The sequence below is a fragment of the Delphinapterus leucas genome, chromosome 13, assembly GCF_059928025.1.
Source record: "Delphinapterus leucas isolate spDelLeu-1000000601 "Yukka" chromosome 13, BTC_Dleu_Yukka2, whole genome shotgun sequence".
In the NCBI taxonomy this organism is placed as follows: domain Eukaryota; kingdom Metazoa; phylum Chordata; class Mammalia; order Artiodactyla; family Monodontidae; genus Delphinapterus; species Delphinapterus leucas.
Genome location: NC_143141.1, coordinates 55,429,958 through 55,449,014, shown reverse-complemented (window position 1 = coordinate 55,449,014; position 19,057 = coordinate 55,429,958). Strand labels below are relative to the sequence as shown.

The 19,057-nt window shown below is 51.6% G+C and overlaps 1 protein-coding gene across 1 annotated transcript in view; it reads right to left on the bottom strand.

Annotated features, from left to right (window-relative positions):
* The window catches only part of KCNK12 (potassium two pore domain channel subfamily K member 12), a 52,903-nt gene extending 36,774 nt beyond the window's left edge, over window positions 1-16,129 (bottom strand). Inside the window, exon 1 of the mRNA XM_022573907.3 lies at window positions 14,383-16,129. Within this exon, the coding sequence (XP_022429615.1) occupies window positions 14,383-14,773 (391 nt within the window). The 5' untranslated portion in view covers window positions 14,774-16,129. The remainder of the gene's footprint in view (window positions 1-14,382) is intronic.
* Window positions 16,130-19,057: the final 2,928 nt, after the last annotated feature.

Here is a 19,057-nt window from a genome sequence, read left to right as displayed (position 1 = left end):
GCTGAGAAGAGGCAGGGCCAGGTCACACAGGGCCTTGCATGTCATGGTGAGGAGTCAGATTTCCTGCAGTGGGGAATCACTGGTGGGTTTCAAATAAGGGAAGAGCTTGACTGATGTATACTTTTTTTTTTTTTTTGATGTATACTTTTAAAGACCTCTTTGGCTGCTGTGTGGAGAAGAGGTTGTCAAGAAGCAGAAAGGAAGCTGGAGGATTGGTTAGGAGACTGATTTAGTTGCCCCAGCAACATACAGTGGTTGTGATCAAAGTAGACCAGCAGTGATGGGCACAGAGACAGGGGATGAAATTGGAATGTATTTTACAGATTGAGCTGACAGGATTTGATGATGAATATGGAAAATTAGAGAGAAAGAGGCATCAGGACAGCTCTTCATGATGGTGCCATTTATTGAGATGAGGAAGACTGGAACAAAGCAGAAATCAACAGTTCTATTTTGGTCTTTTTAAGTTTTAATACATATTAGACTTCCACGTGGAAATGTCAGGCTGGCCCTTGGACCTATGGTCTTGAAGCATAGTGTGGAAGATTGGGGTTATTCTTCTGGAAGTCATCAGCAGATAGGTGGGTTTTAAAGCCATGGGGTGTGAAGGGGATCAGAGGATGTGACCCCAAAATATGCAACTTTGGCATAAGGATTATTTTGAGCTGGAGGCAATAGAGAAACAGCAGACTCAGGAAAAGCTCTCTAACCTTCCCCTATATGCCCAAAGGTAGGGTATAAATTTTCCTTTGTGAAGGTGTCCCCCGCCCCCTCTCCTCAACTATACCAGGAAAGAAGAACAACTCTTAATAACCAGAGACACTTCTCACCCCAAGACTGCACAAATTGGAGTCTGCACAACAAACCTTACTAAAATAACCCTTACCTTCCTTTCCCCCATATATTTACCTTCTCACAAGTTACCACTCCTAGAAGCCCAGACCCTTTTGCCTTTGCCTTATCACTTCTCCACAATTTACTGCTCTTTGTTAAAATGGTATATAAGCCTCAGGCTTAACTGCTTCTTTGGATGTCAGTTCTTTTCTAGGAAGCCCTCCATATGCATACATAATAAGACTTTTCTCATGCTAATCTGTCTTTTGTCAGTTTAATTTGCAGTACTCCAGGTATAAAACCTAAGGGCATAGAGGAAAAAAGGTTTCTTCCCCTACAGGTTAAGTGACATTGTCTGGAGAGAGAATCCAGGGAGAAAGGTCTAAGGACTGAATGTGGGGTCCTCTAACAATGAGAGATCACACAAAGGAGGGGATTCAGTGAAGGAGACAGGATAGCAGCCAGTGAGGGTCAAGGAGAGCACCATGTCTCAGAAGCCGAGAGAAAAGAGGATTTCAAGGAGGAATGGCCAGTGGTGTCAAATATTGCTGAGTTGCTGAGTAAGGTGAAGACAGGGAAGTCATCACCGGATTAGCAGAAAGGCCATGGGGGATCTTATAAGAGCAGACTCAGTGGAAATATGGGGGTAGATTCTGGATCGATGTGGATACAGGGGAGGAAGGGAGATGTTGACTACTCTTTGGAGAAGTTTTCCCATAAAGAGGAGCAGAGAAATGGGGAGGTAGCTGGAAGGTGATGCAGGGGTCAAGGGAGGGGTCTATTAAGAAGGAAGAAAAGACAGCATTTTTGCATGCCAATGGAGGACACACTGACAATGTATGGGGCGGGTCATGGCAGAAACAAGTCTTTGAGAAAGTTGGAGGGGATGAGACCCAGTGAAGCAGGCATTTGAAAGTGGACAATCTGTCTGCTATCATAAGGAAGCAGCAGCTCCACATGATGAATGGATTAGCGGTTGTAAAGATGAGAGTCCCTGTCTGATGACTTGTATTTTCTCAGGGAAATGTGAGCAGAGAGTGAGGGCTATGGGAGGCTGGAGGTGGGAAGAAGAGGGGTAAGCGGTGAACTGACACAATAGGAAGGTAGTAGGAGGGTCTGCCAGCATGGAGTGTCCGGCTGGTCCCCAGGGTCACTAATTTAAAGTTGGACCAGTCAGCATGTTTGCATGGTTTTCTCCAGCCGTGTGTAGCGGCTTAGGTACAGGTAAGGAATAGGTGGAAAGCTGGCATTTTGATGGTACCAAGTTGGGGACAGGGACACAATGCAGGGAGAGAGAGAGAGGCAAGGAAGTTAAGGGTGCTTGCAGAGGGAAGCACCTCTGAATCTAAGTTGGATTAGAAAAGAAATGAGGGCCCAGAAAAGATGATGGAAACATAGTAGGGGACTGCCCGTTTGGGGTCCAAGGAATACTATATTGGGGCAACAGTGGATGAGAGCTGGAACGATGGGAGGTGGTGATCAGAAGGTGAGCTTTGAAGGCAGTGCAGTTCACTGGTCATAGCAAGGACATGGGTAGAACAGAGTACCTGCCAGAGTGGGACAGAGAAAAACATTGCTGTAGGTGAGATGGTCAAGGAATGTGAGGCCCAGGTCTTGGATGGATCATGCCTGGGAGACTGGAGAGGAAGGCAGTGAGCCAGACTTGTTCAGTGAATGAGCAGGAGATGTTCCCTGGCAACCCCACCAGTGAATGACGGAGCTGAAATTCTAAACCAGGCCAGGGCCCTCAGCACCTGCGCCTAGCCGCTACACTGCACTGCAAACTGTCTCTTGGTGTTGCAGATTTCTTCATTCTTAAAATGGAGACACATACAATGCCCACCTGCCTGACTGAACAATGCACATCGAGGAGCTTTATAAGGCACTTTGCGTACGTTGGGCATATGCTCCGTCGGCTGGACGGCTCCAGTGGACCTGGGCAGCTCGTCAGTACAAGACACACCACCCGCATTAGCTCTTGAAACACACACTTCTGAATTGCCCACTGGGTCACGTGTATTGCTCGCTAATTCGACCAGAAGCCCTTGACTTCAGGCACTGGGCTGCCTCAGGGATTTGGGGTTTGTGTGAAGGTGGCAATGGCAGTAAAGGGGACTTGGTGTGGCTCTGGGTTCCTGACATACTGGCTGCACGTTGCACCTCACTGTAAATGCACTGGTGTGCCTGGAGAAGCCCCGGAGTGAATACCTTTGCAAGCTGAAGCTTTCTTTTACAAAGTGAATCATCGTCTGATTTGTAAGTGGAGATTTTCGTATTTTACTTTTCCTTAAACTGGTGCCTAGGTAGAGTTGAGAATCTTGGAAACGGCCAATTATTCAAATTTATGTTCTTTCCACAAATATTCGTGGAGCCCCTCGCATGTGCCAAGCCTGGTGCCCGGCACTGGGTGATGGAGCAGAGAACAGGAGAGACAGGCTCCTGGGTGCTGGGGGGATCAGGCCCCGCAGTTTCACTCAACATGGGCAGAGTTTTGTGTTTTCCTTTCCCTCTCCGGCCCGGGCTGTCCCTGAAGCTTTTCTGGCAGGTCCTGGTGTGAGCAGCTCACCACGAGGTGCTCAGAATTCCGAACACTTGGCAGCAAGGGAATGAGGTCGTGGCCATTTGGAAAGCATTAGGGAAAAGTCACGCGGAGTGCGATTTGGGGCTTGTGTTTATCTCAACTGTAACTTTCCAGAAAGCTGGGACACCCCATTCCAATAAAAGCTTCCCCAAGTATTTTTAGAGGCATTGTGATGGTGCTGGGCTGTGTGGATAGGGGTGGTTTTCTGGATTTGTGGAATTGCATTTAGTTACTGATAAAACTTCTGTCCAATTTGTGAGCCAACATCTGGTTTCTAAGGGGTGTGCCATGGGCTGGTGATGGAAAAGGTAGAACTATTGAGCCGAGAGGCAGAACTCAGCAGGGCTTCCTTGTGGCTGGAAGCTGCGGCCAAGGCCAGGGCCAGATGGGGCATCTGGGTTGGTGGGAGAGCTGGGGCCAAGAAGCCTGGCCTCATTGTTCAGAATTGAACTTTTCCCACCACTCCTGGGGCTCTGGGGGCTGAGGCTCAGAATTGTCTGGTTTGGTATCAATCCAGTGATTCTGCCGGGCCCCAGGCAGGGTAGGACAAGGACCCAGCTGACTCAGAAAGCCACGGAGACAGCACTGTCCGCCAGGGGAGCCCCGGCCAGAATGAGCTAGCTGTCTCCTGCACACCTGCCAGGCGGGGAGGGAGACGGGGGTGCTGGGAGGTTCCTGGAGCCCAGCCTGGGCCCAGGTTTTTCTACTCTCTTTTTATTATTTCCAGCAGTCCAATGTTTTCAGTTACTCACACTCATTTATCCGTTCCATCCATTCAACATTGATTAATCACCTACTTTGTGCCAAGCACTCTGCTCCATGATTTGCAGAAACTACCTCTTTGCCTTTCAATTATCCCCATCTCCAGACACGGTGCCCACTTTACAGTAGTCATTCAATGCATGGCTGCTGCCATATGGCTATTACTGTCATTAACTGTAGCAGTGACAAGCACTACTAAGACAGAGCTCCTGACCTGGAGGAAGGAGAAAGGATACCTACGATATTCTGGGTCCGGTGCCAGCCTTTACCATACCTTACCCCACCGAACAGAGGCTGGTATTATTGCCAGGGAAACTGGCATAGAAACAGGTAATGACCACGTGTCTGGGGGCAGTAAGAGGGGCTCCAAGAAGGTATCGCTCTAGTGGCCTCGTTTGAGCTGCGCCTTGAAGTCCAAGTTCACTTGGTGGAAAATGGAGAGAAAGGGAAAAATATTCCAGGTGGAGAAAACAGCCTGAGCGATGGCCTGGAGGCTGAATGTGCCTGGGGTTCAGGGGTGGGGTGCAGGAGGGATGGCCAGAAGTTAAGAGTGGCTAGAGCTGGGGGTGCACCAGCAGGTGCTTGGTTTCATGCCTTCCCTCAGTGTCTGGGTGGGTTTGCCTCCAGGACATGACCTTGGACAGTCCTGAGCTGGCCGTGTGCCCAGACGTTCCTGGCTGATGTGCTCAAGTGCGGACCTTCTGGTTATTTGCTTTTCTGGTCCCGCTGCTCTGTGGCCACTGCTGCTATCCCAGGTGCAAGGCTGAGGGCCCTCAGCTCATGAGGTCCTTTCTCTGGGCAAGAGCTTGGCGCAGTTGGCCCCCAAAGTTCCCATCAACGGCTCCCAGAGTTGTAGTGAGCTCTGCGTGAAGCACCATGCTTTGCCTGCCCGCAGCCTCCCTCAAAAAGGGTGCAGGGTTGTGTAGATGGAAAGCTCAGTATAGCCATTGGGGCTACAAGGAGCACAGCACAGCCAAATGCAAACCCCTAAACTGTGCTTGAGCCCTTGCTGACACCACCTCATATTCACCTCTTCTGCCCCCACCCGCCAGCAGACCCCAGACTGGGCTGTGACTCTTCTCCCTCTGTGGTCATGCATGGCTCAGGGGCAACAGAAAGGATGCTATACAGTCAGGAGCCCTGAATCCTCTATCCTGCCATTGACTCCCTGCTGTGTGAACCCAGGCAGATCGCTTAACTTCTCTGAGCCTGTCTCTTCGTCTGTGAAATGGGATAATAGCATCCTCTTTGCTGTCCTAGGCTTTGGGGGAGGTTCCTGAATAAACATGGGTAAAAACACAGTAAACGGGCAAGCACGACGTGTGTGTGCGCGTGTGTGTGAGGGTGTGCGCGTGTGTGTGTGGGGGGGGTGACAATCAGTGAGACTAGCGATGTTGCGGTTACCCTCTTTCTCCCTGGAACAAAGGCCCTGGCTGCTGGCATGGTGGAGTCTGGAGAGGGAAAATGCTGGCAGGCCCTGCAGCCTCCCCTGTCCTGCCCTAGGACAGGGAATGCTTTTTCTACCCAGCAGGGGAGCTGAGTCACCCCAGGATGAAGGGTACAGAGTAAGGTTTGGGCCGGGGGACCTGAAGCAGCACCCTGGCTCCCACCCAAAGTGGGGCTGTTCACCTCAGTGCCGTCCTGCAGCCTCCTCCACCCGCAGTCCCAACACCAGAGTCGCCTCAGAGAAGCGTAGCGAGGCCTGGCCTCAGCCCCATCTGGCCTCTCTGCTGGTCTCAGCTCCACGACCTCCCCCTAAGCCCAAGCACTGCCAAGAGGCCTCAGCCCACTAAACCAGGATGGTGGGCAGGGGTGTGGCTCCCCAGGGCTCTGCTCTGGGGGTGAGAAGCAGAGACGTACCAGGGGGACAATGGTCTAAACCACCGCTCAGTCACTTGTTCAGTTATTCACCAAACAGCTTCTTTAAAAAGACCAAAGAGCACACACATGAGGAATTATTAAGACATTCTTCTAGTTGAGGAACCAAAGAAAATGCATTTTTAAAAGCACCCTCCCAGGCCAGTTATGTAACAGCGCAGGACAGCGACGTGCCCCAGAGACTGCGGCCGATGAGAGGGTGGCAGATGCCACAGTGCAGGGGCGGCTGAGACCCAGAGGGCTGTACGTAGAGTGGTGGGTCGGCGATGAACTGGGCCTCGGTTTCCCCCCGTGCAGGGTGGCAGCCCAGGGCTCACCCAGGAGGCTTGCCCAGTTCTGAGGAGCTGATGCTTTCCAAGGGTTTGCCAGGCACTGCACACGTGGATTAGCTCATTCAACCCTTGTAGGTGCCCGTGGGGTAGGGAGCATTGTTATCCTCACTTTACAGAGGAGGGAACTGAGGTAAGAAGAGGCACATCCTCTCACTGGGAGCACGTGGCTTGTCAGTGGCAGAACTGGGACTGGGACCCAGTCTGCAGAGTTGGTGCATTTAGTCTGCACTAAACTGCACCAGAGGATGTGAGCGAATAGCCTTCCCAGATATGAGAACATCAGAGCTGGAAGGGACCCACATGACCCCGGCACTCCCTGCTTTTAGGAATGAAGCCACTGAGGCCCTGCGTGGTGTCGTGTCCTGCCCACAGCCGTGCAGCCAGTGAGGGGCAGAGTGGGTCCAAGCTGCCCGTTCCTGACTCACTGCTGCTTCTCTCTTCCCATGCTATGCCCAGTGCAGTCTGGGAACAGAGAATATGGGCGTCACTGGGAGCTAATGAGGAATGCAGTCTGAGGTCCCACCCAGACCTACTGAACAGAAAGTGCTCTTGCACTTTGACGAGAGCCTGGTGATTTGCGCGCACTTTACTGATTGAGAGGCACTGCTCTACCTTGCCTTCCTGGTCGGCAATATCTGTTACTGTGAGAGTAATGACATTGTATCCAGACACTGTAAAACTTCAAATTGCAAGATACCGGAAGCTCCATCCTGGAGTCACCTGGGATCTGGGGGAAGTGACAGAGTGGGTCCCCCAGAGCTTAATCCTTCACAGGGCCCTGCACACCCATCCTGCTAGTGAGCTTGGGAGCTTAGTCCTGAGCTGGGCTTGCCCAAGCCCAGGGAGGAGGTGACACTCACAGATGGTCCAGAGCATCCTCACCAGAGCCACTGGCTGCTACGGTCCCCCAAGAATTAGAGCTGGCGGTTGGCTAGGGAATGGCCTGGTTTAGGACAGAACTTCCTGGGGCCAGAGCCTGACAGCCGTGGTAGCAGCTGCCAAGAGCTGGCTTGCGGTGAGCCAGGGGGCTTCGGTTCTCTCTCACTCTCTACCAGCACCTCTCCTGTACCGTCTCAGTCCCATGGAAAGTCCTTTGTCCTCAGAGCCTCAAGACCCTATGCCTCCCCAAACTTCACCTCGTAGAAACCCTGCCACTGACCCCAGGTGAGATCAGAGCCTGAGACTGCCCAGTGCGCCCACCTCAGCCCCACATTCTGGTTGGCTGGCTGGCAGCCCCTGGCCAAGCCCTGGATCCTGGGAAGGTCAGTGGAGCTGGGCAGAAGCAAGGGGAGGGCTAGGAGACTAGGGAAGACCCTGGGCTGGGGCTGTGCACAGGAACACAGTGGCTTTTTGCTCCGTCTCGCCTCCTCCGAATCTGAGGCCACCACGCAAGGGCACGGAGAGTCCCACTGTAGCTGACGGGGGTGGGAGCCCTGAGCTCCACCTTTGAACACAGACCTGAGGCTCCCCCACAGCCTTCAGATGCAGCAGGAGCTTCTCCCTGGAGGACCCTCCAGGCACTCGACTTACTTTGCTGCTCCTCAGATGCCCTACCCACCTCCCTCCAAGCTCTTCCCCTTTGTCTTTGATGTACTGTTTAACTTTCACCCCTTCTGGGAAGACTGGTATCTGCTCAGAAGAGCCATGGCGGGATCTGGTTCTGTACTTGTCCCATCATTTGCAGGGTGTGTGTGGTGTGTGTGTGTGTGTGTGTGTGTGTGTGTGTGTGTGTGAGAGAGAGAGAGAGAGAGAGAGAGGGAGAGAGAGAGAGAGGGAGAGAGACAGACAGACAGACAGACAGAGAGATCTTCAGCAGTATTCAGGAAACTTTTCCAAAGCGGCATGAGAGCTCAAGGACCTCAGAGTCCACATAGGCAGGTCCTGGGTCAGCACCAGCTCTCAGCAAATGCCCCTCTGACTTGCTGTGCAACCTTGAACAACCTCTCTCCTTCTCTGAACCTATGTAAAATGAGGAACAAGGCTAACTTAACCCTCTTCAGGTTGGTCTTGGAGGAGCACCAGGGCTCCTCAGAGAAGCTTTCAGGGAGTACATGGCATCTAAGGGGAGGCCTGATGGGTGGGGCTCCAGCTCCCCTGTTTTCTGTAATAGGCTGCTTGTTGGCTTTTGTTGACAAAACGGTATAAATGCCTGGGGAAAGTTCTGGAGGATTTCTATGGTGCTTTCCAGCTGGAATACTCTAGAGGTAGGTGTCTGCTCATGTGGCACAATTCTGGGCCAGTCCAGGCTGGGGTCCTTGGGCACAGTCAGGACCAAAGGGAAGAACCCTCTCCCTCAACTGGCTTGGCCCAGGAGTGGTGGCAGACATCCGGAGAGTGCAGGGGACAGGAAGGAAGAAGGTCCAGGTACCCCGTCTCTGTCTTTGATGGCCGGGCAGCTGCTCCTGTTCTCCTTCCTGCCCTTCTCCACCCACCCAGAATTTCCCAGAGGAAGTGGCTCTCATTAAAGCAAGGGAGGCTGAAGATGCTTCAGTCACTGACTTGTTCAGGGGTCAGCTCAGCCCCTGGGAGTGAGTGCAATCCTGGAGAAAACCAAGTGAATCTGTGGCCTGTTTCCATGGGGCAATTTGCTGGGTAACTGTCCAGTCTCGTCTAGGCTTTGTAGAGGTTGTAGGCTCAGCTCAGGAGAGATGAGACAGTCCTTCACTCCAGAGGGACTGGCCCCAAGAACCCTGAAGATGGTAGTGTGCCCTGACTGTCAATTTCACTGCTGGGAATTCAACTGAAGGAGATACTGTGTAAAGAAAAGGCCATCTTCATAAAGATGATCACTGTGGCATTACTCACAACAGCCCCCAAATTGGGAACGACACCCAGCTACACAGCAATAGGGGTAGTAAATTACAGAACATCAGTTACATAGAATATTACGCACCCATTAAAATTAGTATGTAGAAACATGGAAACAACACTGATAAAAAAAATGTTACCAAAGGCAGCTCAGCACTTGTCAAGTAGTCCCCTTTCTTTTTCCTACAAAAGGTGACAAAGAACTGCAGGGGAACTTGCAAAAATGAAAACAGTTATGTTAGGGAGAGTATTATGAGTTATTATAATTATTGACTATTTACAATGTGCTGGGTTCAGTGCTGGGTGCTGAGGACGGAGCAGTGAATTAGAATGTATTTCCTTGCTCTCCATCTACAGCTTCAAATCTAATGATGGATTTTTTCCCCTAAATGTCCTTCAGAGTTGTCATAGCATCATCTTCCAATAAAACATAGATGATGAGAGAAATAAGCGAGGAAAGGTACTCCTCTCCTTCTGGGTAATGTATTTCATTCCCGGCATCAGAGCCGCCTCCAGCTGGATTACATACATGTCAGAAGAAAACCAAATGTAAATGTGGTAGTGACATTTCGGACTCATAATGTCTTAGTTTCCTTTGAAGCAAAAACATTTTAAAAACTCCATGTTAAAAAAGAAGTAAAAAGTTAGGACTTGTTACTAATCTTGCAGTTGAATAATTAAGTATGCCTAATTCTGAAAGTAGCAAGCTAAATTATGCAGTGACAAAAGTGACATCTCTTATACCTACACCATCCCGGCTACAGCGGCATGGTTTTAGCTTTATAGCTAAAATATGCTGCCAGAAAACCTAATAAAAGGAAGCAAAAATATTTCTGTTTATATCAAGCTGCCATTTGAGAGAGACTTTTAAATATGTTCTTCTCTATGTGTAAATCTGACAGCAGTTGCATAATTAAAACCCCAGTGGAGAGTTTCCTTTTAATCTTTTCAAAGTAAACCAATAAAACATCCTGTAGGATGCGAAATGATGGATTAATACTCTTTGGATTGCTTGAATATCTTTGAGCTAGGGCCTGACTCCAAGAATACTATTTAGTACTAAAAGAACACCAGCCAGTGTCTTTCTCTTTAGGAGTTCATGTAATCACGGGAGATGCAGATGACATGCCAAAGGCAACACATGCATGGTTATGAGTTCTGCTTGTCTTGGATTTTGTTAAGTGGAGGGATGAATAAATGGATGTATTTACATTAAAACAAACTTGATTTCAATCCCCTGGGAATATGTCATAGAGCATAAATGGCAGAAATAATAATTGCCCAGGATTTCAGTTCAGTGTAAGCAATCAATATGAATAATTTAGACCACAAAGTGGATTTTCATTTTGCTTAAGCTATTCAGACTGACTTTCTATTCAGCCTCAACTACCACTGAACAGCCACTGGCAAATCTTCCCACTGGGTCTATGTTGTATGGACAGTTGCAGATTACCTAGCTCCGGATATGGGCCTTGTTCAAGCCAAATGTCAGGACAAGTATTCTACCTCATCATGGTGTTTCATCTAACATGAGTGCACACAACCACACCAGAATTTTTCTTCTGTCTCCCTATAGCTGAAGGCCCATTCCTGCCCCTTCTTCCCCTCCCCTACACACACACACACACACACACACACACACACACACACACACACACGTGCAAAAGAAGGTAGAGGGAAAGTGGCTGCTGTCCTTGGACCAGAATTTACCCGAATGTCTCCTACTTGCTAGCATTTCTGTCTCTAACCTTCTTGGTACTGGCTCTTGCCTTCCCAGCTGTCTAAGACTTACCAGATGCTTCTAGTCTATCTGACCTCTAAGATGTGTCTGATCCTTCAAGTTTTCTCTGGACTTAATCAACTGTTGGCCTGACCAACAGACCAGTCCTTTTGCTCAGCCCTGCTGTAGTGTCTGTCAGACACACACACAGATACACACACACACACACACACACACACACACACACACACCCGTTATTAAATACTTCAGCCTCAAACAGGAATGTGCCCACCAATTATATCAATGAAACTGGTAGAATAAACACTGCATAACTTGGATTCTGGACCCAGCTGAATACATAATTAACTGTGACCGGAGACACGTCCCTTAACACTCTGAGCCACATGGGATTGGAGCAAAGGACACCTCCTTGTTCCAATCATCATTAGTGAGGGTAGCCAAGATGTGTGGCGCCCATGAACACTGCAGTCCAACTGCCCATGTTGGAATATGCTTCAACCTTTGTCTTGTAGAATAAGCTTTAACCTTTCAACATATTAGCACTTGGGGCCTGATATACACAATATATCATATTTATGGGATGAATGAAGAAAGGGTTTTCTACACTAAAGTCTAGATGAATCATTTAGTTGGGTCTATACAGTACAAGAAAATGTCCACACTGCTGCATGGACCATACACACTGTGATATTCAAATAAAACCGAGTGCATGCTAATTTTCCTCTTCGCTGGATGAGGTGGCAGATAGAGAATACTGACTGCCCATTTTGGATTCAGCTTTGGCTCCCTGAGCTGCAGAATCCATAAAAGCACCAGTAATAATAATTGTCTCTGAAGACTCAGGGCATTTAAGGGAAAGGAACTACATAAACAGAAGTGAAACTGACTTATGTAGGTCTTTACTTAAATCTCATCCAAGTACATTTTGCAAGAGAAGCCTGAAATAAAAATCATGCTACTTCAGGATTCAGCAGAACTTATGTGACAGAAGTGACCAATTTGAACCACTGCCCCAGACCACGTCAGCAGGTGGATAACTGACAGAGACCCTGCTATTTGTGTGGCTCTCTTGGCACCTCTGCAAAGGGGCTAGTTCAATGCCGAGCTGTCCACTGGCTGGTTCTGGTCCTGAGTGCAGCTCTTCTCAGAGATAAATATCTCCCTGAAGCAGATTTTGGAAACAATGTGCTGGGTCATTTGTAACATAGCCACCAGCTTCAGCATAGCCTCCTACAATGCTTGCCTACATCCCAAAACACAAATCAAGAAAGAGAACATAGTTTTTTTCTGCTTGACTAAAGAACAGCCAATCCTGCTCGTAGATTAAGGGCTCGGGCTTGGAACAATTTACCAACACGCTGACTTGATTTTGTGCAAAGAACTGACAGAAGCTGTAGAAGCCATGGCTGGGCGGTGAATGAAGGCATTGATGGGAGCTCATCAGAAAGGCACAGAGACCACAGGTCACTGGAATGAGGCCCCATTTGGATAGACTCATGGCCTGTAGGGGAAGGGGACACTGCTCCTACCTTTCCCTTAACCTGTGGGCTCCATTAGGAAGCCAAGGTCAGAGCACACCACTGGGAAAGAAAGGCTGTGGCTGCCCAACTTGTGCACAGGTTGCCTCTAGGTGAAAGCAAAAGGGTGTGTTTACAAGAGGAAGAGCATAAATCAATAATGAGCTATGAACACATGATGTCATCTTCCAGGACTAAGCATCTTTAGTACTTTTAAAGCACTTAAAAAAAAAAAGAAAAAAAAACTCTAGTTGCTATAGCAACTTGATGCAGCTCTTAAAAGGGGATTTTTTTTAAGGGGGTCATTTTATATCTTCAATCACCATAACAACATGATATAGCTTTTAACTGGTATTTTTATCCAATTTGTGTGTACTTTGGACTTGGGCCACATTTGCCTTTTCTATTTAAAGTCATCAGATCAAACATGACACATGAAAATTCATTGAAAGGAAGCCCTTTCGTAGACTATACATATACACTCAGAGAGCCATCTCTAGCTGCTCATATCCTGCACATGGATGCAGTCTTTCTCTCTGCCTCCCAGCAGCCACCTACAATGGCTTACACTGGTCAGTTAGTCCATTCCCCCGTCTCTAAACTGGCATACCAATCCAGCCCAGAACCCACCCACAGAAGGCGGGCCGGTGCAATCCCTCACCTCTCAGCCCAATGAATCCCGTCCCCTCCTCCAAAACTACCACCGGGGGATAGTGCTTTGGGGTGACTAGAGGCATGACCAGCCAAGGGCCTTCTTCCACCCTGGGACTGGAAGCAGGAGGAGATGAGACACAAAGTCTTGCCAAAGTGAAAATCTTGTATTTATTCTGCACTCTATACAGTAACGGGAAGAGGTCTGTTGCACGTGACACCCAGGGCCCAGGGAAAGGGGGGGATGGGGAAAGTGGGTGAGAGGAGAATAAAGAGAGGGACAGGGTGGAGTGGGGAGCAGTGATGGCTCCACAATCTCTACAAGAGAGGCTCAGAGGAGGGGCGAAAGAAATAGGGGGGCTTCGAGGAATAGTTACACAGCATTTTTTGTACAGTTGCAAAATCATGAACTATTTTACCAAAAATAAGAGGAAGGGATGATGGAAAGTATAGAGAAACTACCCCCTGCACCCAAGCTACCCCCTTGGTGTCACTATTGGTTGGAAAAGATAGCAAGGTAACAAAGAAGAGAGGTCAAGAAATTGGAGGGGAAGCTGGAAGAGGGGAGGGGGGAAGTAAGAGGAGAAAACCAGAACCAGAGCGGCTGCAGTCCTATTCTCCAAGTCTAATGGGGTGGTGTAGACTGTAAAAAAAAAAAAAAAAAAAAGCGAAGGAGATCTAGGGATTCGTCTGGGGAAATGGTCGCCTTCCCCAGGGTAAAAGGGCTGGAGGACTCTAAGGGGAAAACGCGTGTAAAAGAAGAAAGGAGAAGAGAAGGGAGGTAACAACGCTGTGAGTGGAGAGAGGAAGGGTTTTCCAAATCACCTGGATGAGGAAACCGAGGACTAGGGGGCGTGAGAAATAAGAAGGAAGCAGCAGGCCCCTGATACATGTTCTCCCAAGTCCTTTTTTAGAAGCCAAAACTGAGGCACAAGCGGTTAGGTCACGCAGTTGGCAAGTGCTGGAGCGCGGGCGGCCCCCCGTCTGCCCAGCGCCCGGGTGAGGGTTCTCCCCATTTGGCCTCTTTGCCAGGCAGTCACCGCTGGGTGCGCGCCAGAGATGGGCCTCTCAGGCCACCTCCCGCGCCGAAAGCCAGTAAAGAGGGAGGCCGAGCAGGAGGAGGGGGACGGGTGGGGAGGAGAGGGCGAAATGAAAGTAGGCAGCGGGGCCTCAGAAGGGAAGAGGGAGCCGAGGGACGCGGCTCGAGCCCCGAGCAGTGGAAAGGGCGGCAGGTGAAAGACGCGGAGAGGAAAGTCGCCCGCTGGGCGCGCCGCTCACCTATGGTCGACACCACGGTGCCCACGAAGTAGAAGGCGCCGGGGAAGTCCCAGCGCGGGCGCAGCGCGTCGGCTCGGACGCCGGCTGCCAGCGCGGCCTCGTAGTGCCGGAGGAAGGCGCGCAGCTCCGGCTCGGCCACTCCGTGCGCCGCGCTGAAGTTGCGCAGCGTGGCGCCCCAGCGCGCCCGCGCCTCCGCCTCGCCCGGGCTCTCGAGCGCCGAGAAGACTGTGGCGCCAGCCACCAGGTAGAGGCCGATGAGCGCCGCCAGCAGCACGAAGCGGCCCGTGTCCTCGTTGAGGTGCGAGCGGCGGCAGCAGCAGCAGCAGCAGGAGGGGCGCGGCAGGCGGCGGCGGCAGCGGCGGGGCGGGGGCCGGGGGCTGCGGGAGGACATGGTCCGGAGCTCAGCCCCGGGGCCGGGGCGGCGCTCGGGGCCCGGGCCGCGACATCCCCCCCGCGGGAGCAGAAACGTGAGGATGGTGACCAGGGGTCGGGGGCCGCCGCGGAGCCCCTCGCCGCCTCCTCCAGAGCCCGGACGGCGGGGCGCCTCCGCCTCCTCCTCGGCGCTCAGGCCGCACACGGGTCCCGCGGCCCTTCGGGCGCCGGAGCTGGGGCGCTCCTCTCTGCGCCCCGACGCCTGGCCGGCTGCCGCGGCTCCTCACCCACCGCCCTCGGGCGCGGGGGTCTCAAGGTAGGCCCCTGCCGCCTTGTGGCCGGCGTCCACGGGGCCCCGGGCCTCATACTCCTCTCCAGACAGGCCGCGGGCTGCGGGCGGGGCGGGCTGTAGAGCCCGGGCGCCTAGGACAGGGACGGGAGAGCAGGGCACGAAGAGAGACCCCGGGCGCGTCCCATGAGACGTTCCCGGCTCAGCGGCTCCCCAGCGCAGGCTCCGTGGGCAGTCCAGCTCCCGCCCCCGGGCTTGAGCTGGCGGCGTCGGCTTCGGAGCCTCGGAACCGAGCTGAGTCCGGGGAAGCGCTCCCTTTCCAGCTCCAGCCGGAGAGCCGCCCGGCACGGAGAGGCGGAGTCACCGGCGCCCGGGGCGGGGTGTTGGGGGGTGGGGAGTAAGGAAGGGAGAGAAGGGGTGGGGAGTTGGGCTGCTGCGACGCCTCCCTGTCGTTCTGCCTGCACTAATGCGGGGCACCGAAGCAGGTGTCCGGACTGCGGTGCTGGCTACCACGCCGCCAGGGAATACCGTCCAGCCCCTCCCTGCGCTTCGGCTCCGGAATCCCTCCCTTCTGTCCAAGCTGCCGTCAAACTTTGCTCAACTTGATGTTGTCCTGCGGTCTCAGGTGCTGGAGGCCGAAAGACGCTAATGCCCTGACACCGGGCTCTCCAGCTCCAGTCCGAAGTTTAAGTTCCCTGTCGCTCGCGTCTTCTTCCTGTATCCATCCACAGCGCCAGGTCTCGGAGGGTTCCTTTGGGGAAATGATTCCGCTTAGGAGCGGGGAAAGGGCCACTCGACTCGGGGCGACCGAAGAATGAGGGCGTCTCCTCCCCCTCCCGACCGAGCGGGCGGCCGGCGTCAGCACCGCGGACAGCGCATCGGTGCCGCAGCCGCCGGGCGGGCGGCTCTGGGGCTGTGGGGACCCGCGGCGCGGGACGAGCCGGTCACCCTGCTGCGCTGTGCTTCCCCAAGCCCCCGGTTTCCCTTTCTACCTCCCTTGTGTCCCCTCAACCCCTAAGGCAGGTGCGGTCGCGGAAGCGGAGAGCTGACAGGGAGGGGACGCTGCGGAATAGAGACGGGGGAGGAGTCAAGAGCGAGTAGAGGACCAAGGTGCCACGGGGGGAGGAGGCCTTCGGGCCCACCGGCTGCTGGATCTCCCTTCGTCACCCCCACCCTCTGACCCTCCGGTCCAGGGCGGGGAACGCTGGATAAGAACATGGCTGCGGCAGGGTGGGTAGAGGAGGTGCAGGGAGAGCCCACTAGCCGGCTCCCCCGAGGCCGGCGGCGGGAAGGCTGGGTTCTTGAGCGCTGAGGAGGGTGTGTGTGGGGGGATACATCGTCGCCCCCTCCGCCGCGTGGCAACAGGGAAACACGGCGTGGGGCTCGGCCCCAGCGCGGGAGCTTCTCCGCCCTCCGCGGGCCGCCTTTGCCGGGATCTCTAAGTTCTGTGTCGAGGAACGTCCTTGGTACAGATAGAAGACCGTCCTCTTCTGGCAGCCAGGCCCCTTCTCCGTCCGTCCCGCTTCCACAGGAGAGGGGGACCCTGATGATGATGAGACGATACAGATAACAGAAAATGAAGATAATTATGGAGGCTGTGCTTAGCTACCCTAGGTGGGTGAACCGTGACTAAATACAGAACTAGCCCCCCACCCCAAGTCTCGGGCGGTCTGGTCTCCACAGCAGAAAACACTCAAGCTAAGGCCGACCCAAAGTAGTGGCATTGTCAGTCCCCTAAGCGTCAAGGGACTCAAAGTCGTCCACAGGCAGGGGGTAGGGGTGGGGTTTGGGCAAGAGAGCTGTCCAGAAGCTGAAAGGCATCTGACTTCAGATGTTGCTTTACCCAAACCAGGGCACATCGGAGGCTTGGATCTTCCTAGAAGTTCTCCTCCAGTTTATGGACGGAGCCAACTATACTCTCCTTTGTGTTAGGGGAGGGGCCAATGGGAGAGGATCCACCACTAGCATAGTCAGAACCAGCCTTACTGGTACTGGATGGCATGTGGTTATCTTCGCAGTGGTCTTCTGAGAAAGGGGCAAGGGGAACCTTTGTGTGAGGGGGAGAACATCTCATCCACTGAGAATATAGAGCCCTCTCCTCCTTTTTCTGGAGCACAGTGGGAGCCTTATGTAAACACACATTTTTGCCATTGCAGACTATTGTTACTATTGGCAACTACCCTCTTCAAGCCTTTGCCTCCCCTGGGCTCACCACTGGTGTCACCCCAGCCTGTTCCCCCATCCCTACCGTACCCCCATCTCTACAAGCTTCTGCAGGCAGGGAGGACAGCCTAGCTGTGGGCCTCCAGGGCTGGATTCCACTTGACTGGTCAGTTCTGACAGAAGTGTCCCTCCTGGAGTTGGCCCTGGAGCCTCCAGATGCAGCTGAAGGGCATTGCCAGATCTCTCAGTGGTTTCCTTTGCCCAGACTCCCAGGTCAGGGACAGAGTGCTTTGCTGCAGTGTTTTGTGCCTCTGGACCTGCTCCTTGCCCAGCTGGCAAAGGACCTGCCTTGTCCTCCAGCTTGTTATTCTAGCTTGATCAGTAGCAAACCCCTGGCATCAGTCTCAACTGTGAATGACCTAATCAATTTATATAATAGGGAAATGATCAGTTCCCTGAACATAGGCTCGGGTCCTTTGGGGAACCAGTGCCATGATGAATGCTGGTTTTTTGCCCACTGAATCCATATAAGTCACTGGCTTCCAGCTGGCTACCCTCAAAGCTTTTACCTCAGCCCTGAATTGCTGCAACAGCCTCCAAAGAATGGGGGCTTGCTATCACAGATGCGTCCGTGCTTTGGTCTATCCTGCCTGCACCTGCCCATCATTGCCCTGATCATGTCCATTTGACCTGATCGTGTGACTGATGTCCCTAGACGACAGTCTCCAATGGTTCCTTCAAAACTATAAAAATTTAGTCTCAAACACTTGTGGCTGCTATTCAAAGTCCTTGATGATGTGACTCCCAACAAATCATTCTAACCTCACCTTCTACTACTTGCTACTTATCCCCCAAGTACTCCGTACTCAGCCCAATCACCAGCACTTTGCTTATGCTATGACCCTGCTGCAGTGTCTTCTTCCTTCTCTTCTTCTCCAGCTCTTCGTACATGCAGCTCAACTCAGGTTAGACCTTTTTTCTTCCAGAAAACTTTTTCTTTGTAGGATATTTTGACCCAATCACTTTGACTGTCATCATTTCAGCTGTAGATCGTTTGATTCTGAATGTCCTCAAGAACTTCAGACAAGACACCAGAGCAGGTACAGCCTCTCTGTGTCTCTGCCTGTCTCTGTCTCTCTCTCTCTGTCTTTCTGTATTTTGTAAAAGAAAACACAATGGCAGGAGTGTTAATCAGGAAAATTAGGTAAGGTCAAGTGCGATCAATTGACGATTCCACTCCTAGGTATATGTCCAAGATAAATGAAAACATACATTCATGCAAAGGCTTGTGTGTGTACGTTCATAGCAGCATTAATCATAAAAGCCAAAAAGTGGAAACAACCCCTATGTCCATCAACTGATGAACAGTTCCATACAATGTGGTATAACCGTACAATGAAATATTCAGCAATAAAAAGGAATGAAGTACTGATTCATGCTACAACATGAATGAATCTTGAAAGCATTATCCGAAGTGAAAGAAGCCAGTCACAAAAGATGACGTAGTGTATGACTTCATTTGTATGAAATGTCCAGCATAGGAAAATCCATAAAGACATAGTAACTTAGTGGTTGCTTAGGGCTGGGGGATTAAGGAGGAATGGGAGTGACTGCTAATGAGTATGAGATTTCTTTTGAGAGTGATAAAAAATATTCTAAAATTGATTGTGATGGTCGCACAGCTCTGTGAATATAGTAAGAAGCTTCAAGTTGTACATTTTAAATGTGTGAGTTGTAAAAAAACAAATACAAACGCAACTAATCAAGCAAATCTTTATTGAAAAAAAATGGAAACAGAACTTATCCCAAGAAAAATAATTTCTTTAAAATAACAAAATAGGAAAAATGGGA